Source organism: Acanthisitta chloris, unplaced genomic scaffold, assembly GCF_000695815.1.
Source record: "Acanthisitta chloris isolate BGI_N310 unplaced genomic scaffold, ASM69581v1 scaffold11217, whole genome shotgun sequence".
Lineage (NCBI taxonomy): Eukaryota > Metazoa > Chordata > Aves > Passeriformes > Acanthisittidae > Acanthisitta > Acanthisitta chloris.
The window spans coordinates 16,817-28,468 of NW_008683209.1; the positions used below are offsets into that span (position 1 = coordinate 16,817).

Below are 11,652 nucleotides of genomic sequence, written 5' to 3' on the forward strand. Positions count from 1 at the left end.
CTTCATATGTGTTTAAAAAGGGTTTAAACACTGGTGCTGTTTCCTCCATTGTTAAGGGATATGGTTCATATGCAATATTCCCTAATTGGAAAGCAAGAGGAATGCTTTTGGAAAGAGGCAGCCTTTTTCTGTGACTATTTTCAACCTTTGCTCTCCAGGTTAATATTTTCCTGCTGTCTTATAATAACTAGCTGATAATAACAGACCATTCTGGGGTGGTGGACATTTAAGGTTTTAGAGTTCACTGACAATATAACAATTTAAAAAAATGCTATGTTAATCAAAAGGTTTCTTTTAATTTTTTTAAGGGTTTGTTTCTGCCAAGGGGTCTTTCTGCTTTGGTGTAATTGCATATTTGTTGCATCTTAAAAAGAACCTTACTCAGCTTGTGCAGTCATGCATTAAAAAATACAAATTGTCATATTGCTGAAACATTAGTTTCAAACATCCTTGTGTGTTTACAAGTCTAAAATTCATGTACCACACTGTGCTTCCCTTCTCAACTTTTACTTGAAGTACTCAAAATGTATGCAAAAGGCATCCTTATCAGTGTGCAAACCTCATTTACCAGCTTTTTTTAAAATGTTTAATCTTTCTTTTTTGTTAGTCTCATACTACATTTTTAGCTTCTAATAACGTATATGATCATAACCTTTGTACCTCTGAATGCAGTCATCTAATACCGTGTTTCTTCAGAGGTGTAACCCTGCATCAAAGATTTATTTCTGGTCAACTGCTAAAATACTACTGTAAATCTAACACCATACTAGTTCAGTTTCATGTGCCAGGAAGAAGTGCAGTGAAGACTGAAACAAATTGAGGTGTTGAGACATTTCAGTTGTATGCTGCTCTAGGAGCCCCTGGAAAATGAAAAGAACAGGTCAGCATGCGCGTAACTGGAAAAGTTATGAGAGATGGTAATCCAGAGAGGAAAAAGAATTAACATTTTTTGCCCTTTCTTTATTAAAAAGTAAAAAACAAGAAGAACAAAAACCAGCTTAGCTTCCTGTATTTGATGATATTATAATAGCTTGCTTAAGCATTATCAGGCAAGCCAAGGCAGCGGCATCTTAAAAGCAGCTTTAATTTCAAAGGATGAAAACCACCTTGAAACGGAAGGAATTTCATATACTTTTTGCTGATACCTCTCAAGAAGTTTGTGCCTGGAACCATAAACCTATCTCACGCAGCTGATGTCTGTCATCAAGGTAAAGAAGTAAACACATGAGTCTTTGAAAGAACATTCCATGTTTGAAAAAAAACAATTTTGATGAGGCCTTTGATGTTAAGGCTGAACACCACCGCACCTTCCATTTCAAAAAAAGGTAGAAAGGAGGACCGTGGGAACTACCGAGAAGTCAGCTTCACCTCTGTGCCTGGGATGATCACAGAACAGATCCTCCTACAAGCTCTGCTAAGGCACATGCAGGACAGGGAGGTGATTTAGGACAGCCAGCATGGCTTCACCAAGGGTAAGCCCTGCCTGACCAACCTGCTGGCCTTCTATGATGGAGTGGCTACATCTGTGGACAAGGGAAGAGCTATGACTGTCATCTGTCTGGACTTGTGTAAGGTCTTTTGACATAGTCCCTGACAACATCTGTCTCTCTATATTGGAGAGATATGGATTTGATGAACTGTTCAGTGAGTGAGAAGTTGTTTGGATGGTCACATCCAGAGGGTAGCGGTCAATGGCTCAATGCCCATGAGGAGATCAGTAGTGACTGGTGGCCCTCAGGGGCCTGTATTGTGAACAGTACTGTTTAGTATCTTCATCAGTGACATAGCAACTGGGATTGAGTGCACCTTCTGGAGACTTGCTGAGGGTACACCAAGCTGAGTGGTGCAGTTCACACACCTGAGTGAGGGACCTCGACAAGCTTGAGGCGTGAGCTCATGGGAACCTTATGAGCTTCAACAACGTCAAGTGCAAGGTCCTGCATGTGGGTAGGGATGACCCCCAGTGTCACAGAGGATGAAGGCATCAAAAGCATCCCTACAGAGAAGGACATGGAGATGTTGCTGAATGAAGAGTTGGACATGAGCTGGCAATGTGTGCTTGCAGCCCCAAAAGCCAGTTGTATACTGGGCTGCATTAAAACACGCATTCCCAGCAGGTTGAGGGAGTTGATACTACGCTCAGAAGATCTGTCCACTTGGAGTACAACATGCAGTTCTGGAGTCCTCAGCACAGGAAGGACATAGACCTGCTGGAGCAAGTCCAGAGGAGCGCGACAATAATGATAAGAGGGATGGAGCCTATAAAGAAAGGCTGATAGAGCTGGGTTTGTTCAACCTGGAGAAGATAAGGCTTCAGGGACACCTTATTGCAGCCTTTTGGTACTTAAAGATTGCTCCTAGCTTTTCAGCAGGGTCTGTTGCAATGGGACAGGGCATTAAACTGAAAGAGGGTTAGTTTAGACTAGCTGTAAAGAAGCTTTTTTACAATGAGGGCAGTAAAACACTGGCAGAGGTTTCCCAGAGATCTGGTAGGTGCTCCAAACCTGGAGACATTCAAGGTCAGGTTGGACAGAGCTCTGATCTACCTGAAGATTTCCCTGCGTGTTGCAGGGGACTTAGACTAGCTGACCTTTAAAGGTCCCTTCCAACCCAAACTATTCTATGATCTCCTTAGTGTTCAGCCAGCTCGCCAGTTTTATAATCCAGTCATATGCATTCTGGAAGAATGATTCCTTGAAAAGAGATTGTAGTATTCTGCACCATTATTAATTTACAGGTTGGCTTTATGCTGATGGTCTTAATTATGTCATTTGATTTAAAATGCATGTTGTTGATCTTTGGTTCTCACCATTAAGAATGATTGTTATGTTCATCCATGGAAATAGGTTGTGAAAATGCTAAGCTGAGGAGACATTCAGGCTTACTTGGAGGTCAAACCTGTATTTTCCTGTGAAGATTTTAAAGCAATGTGAAACCTTCCTTTGGTTCATGCAGAAGATAAAAATGATCTGTTGCTTCTCCCAGCAGCTCTGGATTGCTTTTCTTCTATACATTTCAGGAATGACAAAAGGATAAAAGAGATTACCTTTCAAAGGGTTCTTAAAAATTGCAAATCTTGTTTTGCTCATTTTCAATTATGTAAATGTCATAACCTCATATCATATTGTGATAAAGCTTGTATCCAAAGAGGAAGCTTGTCTTTGGCAGAAGAGGTGACAACATAGATTTGTTTCTTAGATGGTCCTTTTTTTTCCCCCAAGATTCAGGCCACAAATAAAACATGATGGTTCTGACAGTGAGACTTGTAAGCAACAGGTAGTTTAGGAAATTAGTATTCTGCAAGAGGGTGTGCAGTTAACTGGCAGGTTGTTTAGGGTAGTGCTGTGTGATGGGGCAGCATGGTGTTAATCCAAGCAGCAATGCAAGTCAGTATGGGCATTGGGGGTTTTGAAGTAGAGGGGAGTGACTCTAGGTTAAGAGAGCTGAATAATGTTTTTGCATTCCTCTGAATTAAACACACTTATATTTTTTGGTGCATGATTCTCATTACTTTTTGTTTGATTCTTTGTAACATTTAATATTGATTTTAGCCATATTGAGCATCAAGGAACAAGCTGTTCTTGATGGCCTGCCTTTACCATAACTGAGTTCAGCCATGCATCATCTCACTTGTAATCTTGGCATTGTTCAAATCTCATACTTATTTATGTATTTATTTATTTTTGTATGTATTTATGTATTTACTTATGTGACTTGGTAAAGAGGGTAACAGCCAGAAAGTTAGACCTGTTGCTTGTAGTGCAAATAATTTTCAAGATAAAAAAGCAGCGCTACTTTTGAGGTGTTTGCTTCTCAGGAGGTTGAAACATGCAGTGCTCATTATCTTCTTAATACATTCAGATAGGTGTCATGGTGACTGGTGGGTACAGAACTGATGGAACCCATGTAGAAATTACTTGGCCTCAACTTTTGTGTAGATGCCTGTAAAAAATGCAGCACTGTGGTCAATTTGCAGATATATGCTTATTGTGCTTAAAAATGTATTGAGAAATACCAGGCTATATATCATTTGCCAGTGTGTTTGTTTTGTGTCTAACTGGAGTGTCTCATTTATTGTTGTTTATAAATGAATTTTTATCAATTCCTTTCTCTAGAGTCCATAAGTGTATTGAATGATGCTCTAAGTCAGATAGAGTCTCAAGGGAATGTTTCCATGAATTCAACAAGCGCTGGATCAGTGGTCTCTTCATCTGTTGACACGGTAGGTGTATCTGTCTACCAGATGCACTCAAAGCTAGGTGAAAACCTTGAGTGGTGAGATTCATGTTGCTAGTCAGCTTCTGCTGTGGCTTGCTGTCTGCAAAAAGAAAGCTGGGGTTTAAACTGTGAAGCAAGGAAGCAAAATAAGAAACATTTTCAGACTCCACTCTTTATTTTTCATATTGATGATTGGAAAGCTTACAGCTAAATATACTGGATAATGCAGTGTCTAAGTGCTTGTAAGTTCTGTTAAGCCTCTTTAATGAGGGTGTTGCTCAGAAGAGTGTCATGTCTTGAGTGTTCTTGGGCAATGTTATTTTGCTCTTGCTCCTCTATAGATAGCTTTGCCTTGTTTCAGTTTTATTATGGTGTTATTTCATTCAAGGTTTGTTTTAGAAAAAATCTTACGTGCTGTGTGAAGTGCAGCTATGTGAAGTTACACTACTTATTCTTGGAGTAAATTGCTTGCAGCAAGGTATAAGGCATTACATTAGGGTTTCTTGTGTTGCAATGAATACATTAATATTTTATGGTCTATTTATTACTCATAATTTGTGTTTACATGTGGCTATAAAGAAAATGTTCAAATATGAACCTTGTTTGGTATGAGAATTATAGAAAGAATGCAAGTTCAATATTAACTATTATGAATTTTTATTTTATACCAATTTTTAATTTCCAGGCAAGCATTGTTGGCCGTGAACTGGCCACCAATGTGTATAAATATACTCACTTAGAGCCTATTCTCTATGCCCTTGGTGTGGGAATGTCAACTAAGGATCCAGATCACCTAAAATTTCTCTTTGAAGGAAGTGAAGAGTTCTGCTGTTTGCCTAGCTTTGGAGTAATTCCTGCTCAGACTTCAATGTTTGATGGTGTTCCATCTCTTCCAGGATTAAATATTGACCTTGCAAAGGTATGGAAGAGTTATGTAGCTCATTTTATATGTGTTATATAACTTGAAGGTGATTTAAATTAGTTTTTTTGTAATGTTAATAAGTGCCTTTTATTCTGGGAAAGAATAATTCAGTGGTTTATATTCTTAGGTCCTAAGAAATGGTTCATTTGATTAGTTGTATAATCTGTGTCTTCTAAGATGATATGGTTGATCAGTTTTAAAATAAATTTTGTTTTGTGTGCACTATGCTTTTGTTAAACCACAAAAGTTTAAAACTTCTTTGAAGATATTTTGGGGATGAAATTGAAAAATAAAAGGAAAAAATTTGCCTGTTTAATATGTTTGTTCGAACACTTTCTGAAATAACTATGTATTGGCTTCGGGGAGACAACAGAATATATTGACTGTTGTTACAGAGCTGTCTTTCTTTACATAGATGTTGCATGGTGAGCAATATCTGGAGGTGTATAAACCATTACCAACCTCAGGTCAGTCCTTTTGTGTTGCTGATTTGCTTTTCAACAGGAGAACACTTCCTGTAGCCATATTATAAATGGAAATAAGGAAGCTCTGTTTCAAAATGAATTTTTGCATTTGCTTTTTTGCAAGGAGTAGGGGAGAAGGGAGGCAACCTGTTGTATTATTGAAGGAATTTTGAAACTGTGTTCGTGGGATCAGGTGTTGCTTTTCTACAGCATGCTTAGTAAAAAGAATGCAAATACACTGCATGCCTGTGTAAGTAAATAAGATAGTGTAAAGAGTCTTCTGTGGGCATCATTCCTGAAGCAAAACCTTATAATGTGTATGTGTTCTTCTTATCCTACAGGACAATTAACTTCAGTTTCAACTGTGGCTGATATTCTCGACAAAGGATCAGGAGCAGTCTTGCTTATAGATGGTAAAAAGGTTTATGGCTTTTGAAGGGGATGCTGTAGAATTTATTAGGCTCTGTTTTTAGCTAGCTGTGCCAACAGCTGCCAGCCCTTCCACAGAGAAGACTTAGCTTTATTAAATTTCAGTGAGAGCTGAGAAATGAGCTAATTAGCCATAGCTGTGTAATTGTTCTTGGACAGTTAACATAGTGAAATAAGAACATTCTCTTCAGGAAAAGATTTCAGAGGTGGTTTGTTTTCTTTGTATGAAGGTGGAATATGCAAACTGATGAATGTTCTTTAATAATAATGCTACTAGGCCTGCCTGCAGGCAGCTGTTTTACGTTCTGTGACGCTTAAGCAAGGGGGTGTGTGTCTGCATGTTACTCATACGGTTTGTGGAGTGGTTTTGGAAGGGTTAGTCATAGGTGTATGTTGTGTTGACTCATCTGCAAAGCAGCAGTCTTGTAAGAGCATGTCCTACATGCCTTTTTTATGTCTGCATTATTTTATTCTAAAGAAAACCCCATTTCTTTCCTCTTGTACCCAAGGTAAAGGATCAGAATGTCTCCAGAAACTGAAAACTTGTAGTTTTCAGAATTTTTCAATCTTTAGGTGTAATTATACCAAGTTCCTTTGGGAAGTAAGACGAAGAGTAGGTTAATAGGCAGTGAATCTCTAAACATTGTTGATCTTTTATTCCTTCAGAGTACAGATAAAATTGTAAAAGGTTCTTTTACTGTCCATTTGTTCCTCGTAGCTGTGTTTTGCTTTCTTGCTGGGCTAATATTGGCATGTCTGTTTCTGCAGTGTGCAGGTGTTCTTTTTGTGAGCAGAGTCTCAATGGGTTTTAAGTATCTTTGGAACTGGAAATAAGCATTATTAACAAACAATGCTGTAAATTTCAGTCTAAGGTGTAGGGGAGTGGAATAGATATGAACTGGAAGTAGGAAGCTGAATCTCAGTTCAGAAATATAACCTCTTCAAAAGAAGGACTAGTTGACCTTAGACTCTGGAGCTCTTCATACAAGGTGCCACTTGTTGTATGAGTTCATAATCTGCTTTACACACTAGGTATTCTTAATAGCTTCTAATACATCATATTTTATGGCACAATTATATCATATTTCAGTAAACTGCTAATGCCATATGAGATAGTGAAATCAATCAAATTTCAGCACTCTGTTGTCAAATATTTTTAGCACATTGAATGCCATCAGCATTTTAATAGCTTGTTTTTTAATTTTAATGCTTTCAAGGAGCAAAAATTCATGATGTTATTTGAAACAGATCATTAGTGTACCCTAGCCAGGAAGTGATTTGCAACAGTGTAATGTGCTAGTGTGACCATTGTCCTTTCAGTTGTTAAAATGAGCTTTGTCGTACTTGAAGCTGAACATGCCTCCTGTAACAGCACATGCTAGCTGTATGAAAAAGGAGATTGAAGAGAATATATGACCTTCCTCTTTTGTTGTCTTTCAGTGAATACTTACTGCGGAAAGGACCTAGTGTGTTATAATCAGTTCACATTGTTTTTTGTTGGAGCTGGAGGATTTGGTGGAAAACGAACATCAGAAAAGGCCAAGGTAAATTCACACGTATTTTGAAAAAAACCAACACATAGAAACTTCTGTCAGTACTGCAAGAAAAATGTTTGCTGTATCATCTGGGAAGAATATACCAGCATTTAAGCAATGTGGCAATATGAGCTCAGATCAAATTTAAATGTTCATTGGAGAGCCTGAGTAAAAAGGTACTGTTCAGGGCTTGGGAAAACAATGGTTTTGCTTGGACAATTAGGGAGAAAATGAATTGATAAACATGCAAAGCTGACGAGACATTCCTACATTCAGATATTTGAAATTATAGATATGGAATATCCTAATGGAAAGGAGAATAAGCAATTCTCTAGAAAATGTGTAGAATCTACTTTCTATGGACTTGGAATTAGAAAGTGATGTCTGAAGTTGAAATCTATATAAAATGCATGATGATGTGAATGGAATGCTTCTCTAGAGGAATCATATTAGATTGCTTAAAAGAGGCTCTTTTGAAGTGAGCAGAGCAGCAGGCTGTAATCTGAACCAATGTGACTCAATTAGTTTCATAGAAATGCTAAAATCTGCTACATGTTGTTCTTTGTACTTCGCTAAATGCCTTAAAATCCTCCTTCTATAGGTCAGATGGAACATGCTATCAGTTCAAAAGTCCAAGTTCTGAAAAGTCTCATTGACTCTTGATTTTATGAAACTCAAATGTAATCTTTGCAAGCAAAAGAAAGTTTACATGTTTTAATCCAATCATGCTCCTCATAAATGAACAGATGAGGAAATTGTTTCTTAAAGCTAGCTTGGGAAAGGTTTTATTCTTCTCAGTCTACTTTTGATCTGAAAAATTTTTAGAGGACCCTTAGGTGAAAACAAGAACAGAGAAGTGGCTTCTCTTTATAAGTCTTCCTTTTTCAGGTGGATTTGAGGATCTTTACCTATCTTATAGGTAGTTTTAAGACCAGATTTTTTTTGACTGCTCTTGTTTGAGCATGTGCAACAAGGAGAATTACAAAGCAGTTGACAGTTTAAAGACTTTGTCTAAGGACCTGCTACTGAGCTGTTGGATTGTGCTAACTAGACTCTTAACAGAGTCCTGTTTTAAACCTGTCTCAGCTCTGCTGTCATGATCACATTTCAATTCCTGCCTCAGTGGGCATACATGATCTTTGTGTCATCATTTTAGCATTATGGTGTGTTCTACTGCTCCGCCTCAGAGGCTCATAGAATCATAAAATGGTTTGGGTTGGAAGGAACCTTAAAATTCACCTAATTCCAACTATGCTGCCGTGGGAAGGAACACCTTCCACTAGATCAGGCTGCTCAAAGTGTCATCCAATCTGGCCTTGAACGCTTCAGGGATGACACATCCACAGCTTCTCTGGGCAACCTGTGCCAGTTCCTCACCATCCTCATAGTGAAGAGAAAGAGTCCTTATATATAATCTAAACCTACTCTTTCAGTTTAAAGCCATTTCCTTTCTCCTATCACTACATATCCTTATAAAGAATCCCTTTCTAGCTTTTTGTAGGCCCACCTATTGGAAGGTGCTATAAGGTCTCTGTAGAGCCTTTTCTTCTCCAGGCTGAACTATCCCATCTCTCTTAGCCTGCCTTCATAGGAGAGGTGCTCCATCCCTCCAGTCAGCTTAATGGCCCTCCTCTGGACTCACTCCAGAGCTGGGTGCACTACTCCTGGTCAGGTCTCACCAGAGTGGAGCAGAGGGGCAGAATCATCTCCCGCAGCCTGCTGGTCACACTGCTTTTGATGCAGCCCAGGATGTGTTTGGCTTTCTGGGCTGCAGGCACGCACTGCCACCTCATGTTCACTTTCTCATTCACCAGCACCCCAAGTTGTTCTCCTCAGTGCTGCCCTCAATCCAGTTCCTTCCCCAGCCCATGTTGATACTGGAGGTTGCCCTGACCCATGTGCAGGACCTTGCACTTTGGCCTTGTTGAATTTCATGAGGTTTGTTGGTGTTTAAGAGGGTGGGAGGGCTAATTATATTTTAAAATATATGGATACCTGATGATAATTTTGTGTCTGTGTTAGTTTAGTAACATGTTTTTCATGTGATAATTTGATCCTAGTAGGTATGGTCAAATGTTAATATTGCAGGATATTGCTGTACTAATAACACTAGCTTAGTAAAAAGGTAAGAGGTGCTCAAATCTGTGGTGAGAGGTTTGAACTTGTAATTTCTAGAAAAGATCTGTAGGTGTAGCTCTTTCTAAATCTGTGTGTTTGCATGGAAGAGTTTTGCAAAGCATAGAGACTACCTTCAGTACTGTGTTTGGAGGGTAGTGTCACCTGTGACTGCATGCTGTTACTGTAAACTAAAGCCCTGAGGCTCAGCAAAAGTCAGTTGAATAAAGGGTATGTTTTTAAATTTACATAATACTTAATGCATAATGAAATCCTGCAGGTAATGTTATTTGGGGGTTTTGCATGTAAACTTTCAATTTTTTATTAAAATCTGTATCAATTCTATAGAAGGTTTACCATATATTACTTTACAAATCAAATTCTGAAATGCCTGCTGCTTCAAAGAGAAATTGGCAAAGCCTGTTTGTAGTATAAAAGGTTCACAGAGTATTATTGCAGTGTACACAGGTATTTGAAGGAACCCTTTATTTTTCTGTAATGAGATTTTATAATAGTACGTGTGAAAAACCCGCAGTGGTTCAAAGGAAAGGTGGCTAACGTATAGTGGTGACATCAGTGAGTCCAGTGTAGTGCCTTGGCTCTTTTTAGTTAAACACTGCATTTTAAGCAACTGCTGCTTCTTCACTCTATTTGGTGAAGTATGAAAAGGCTATTTAAATAATTTTTTATTTTAAAATGTGAATACCTGTTTCAGGCAGCAGTCCTACCTGTGACAGAAAAAACCACAAAAGGTAGTCTAGTTAAGACAATGCAATGGTATAACAAGTCCAACAGAGGCATCTGCATGCAAGAGACTGGTTTCAAATGGTAAATTTTCCTAATTTGTCCTTGCAAACCTTCCCAGTTAAAAAGACTTTAATGTTCCTCTGATCCAAAACAAAATCCCAAGCTGATCAGGCATGTATTGTAATTTTTCTTTTTGTCACTTTACACTTTTATTGTATTTGAATATCATATTGCAAGTGAAGAGGAAAAAATTTCCATGTTGGGATCTATGATAAACAACATGTTTTGTAAATCGTGTCTCTTCTCTTTAGTTGGGGTTTTCTTACCCTACTGGCAGAGTGGTTTCATTGATTATTCATGTGTTGTCTAGTTTTAACATCTTAAGGACTTGGTAGATTGGGTTGAGTTCTTTGAGCCAGCTCGAAATAGATTGGCAAGCCATTCTTTTTGAAAGCACACTTAGGTAATGTTCTTGTTATCAGGCTTATTAATGTGTAGGTCTGTTGTGGTTCTCTGAAGTGACAAAAGCAGAATTGCCATTATCAAGTCTTCCATCCAAGTAGAGGCCTTGCTCTGCGGTTAGTAAACATGAAAGATCCTTTGATTTATTTGGTATGAAACTACACAGCACTTGGTTTCTTTTGATTTCTCTTTTCTTTGGTAAAGGGCTTACACAAACTGAGATTAAGTAAAATTACTGCAGGTGAGAATCAAGTTGCTTCCTTTCATTTCACAGCTTATTCAAGTTTATTTTTGGGCTTTTTGTTTGTTTTGAAAACCCAAGAAGGAGAGGAGAAAACAAGATTTCAGCCACTTTAATAGCTTTGAGTTGGTTGTGGTGTCCTCTGTATTTATTGTGATGTAGAGCATTCTCTGTCAGTCTGTTGGTAAAGTTTATATCTTAAAACTGAACAATGAAGCTAAAGGTTGCGCAAGGAACAGATCTTTTAAAGTAATGTAGAGCTTAATATACAGCATGTAATTGCAAAAACAAAAGGAAAATGTAAACAAAAAAAGAGTTGGAAGCTCTTAAAGGTGAAAAGTAATGTAATGTAGTCCGTGAGTGAGGTAGTAAATAATTTTCAAAGAATCATAGAATTTTAGGGGTTGGAATGGACCTTATAGATCATCTAGTCACAACCCTCCTTACCATGGGCAGGGACACCTCCCCACCAGATCAGGTTGCATAAGAACTCATCCAGCCTGGCTTTGAACACTGCCA

The 11,652-nt window shown here is 38.3% G+C and overlaps 1 protein-coding gene across 1 annotated transcript in view; it reads left to right on the forward strand.

Moving 5' to 3' along the window:
* HSD17B4 (hydroxysteroid (17-beta) dehydrogenase 4) overlaps nucleotides 1–11,652 on the forward strand; it is a gene marked incomplete at its 3' end in the record, with an annotated part of 44,717 nt that overhangs the window by 15,020 nt on the left and 18,045 nt on the right. The window contains exons 12-16 of the mRNA XM_009078838.1: nucleotides 4,116–4,222; nucleotides 4,904–5,137; nucleotides 5,556–5,607; nucleotides 5,946–6,017; nucleotides 7,474–7,577. Of these exons, the coding sequence (XP_009077086.1) occupies nucleotides 4,116–4,222; nucleotides 4,904–5,137; nucleotides 5,556–5,607; nucleotides 5,946–6,017; nucleotides 7,474–7,577 (569 nt within the window). The remainder of the gene's footprint in view (nucleotides 1–4,115; nucleotides 4,223–4,903; nucleotides 5,138–5,555; nucleotides 5,608–5,945; nucleotides 6,018–7,473; nucleotides 7,578–11,652) is intronic.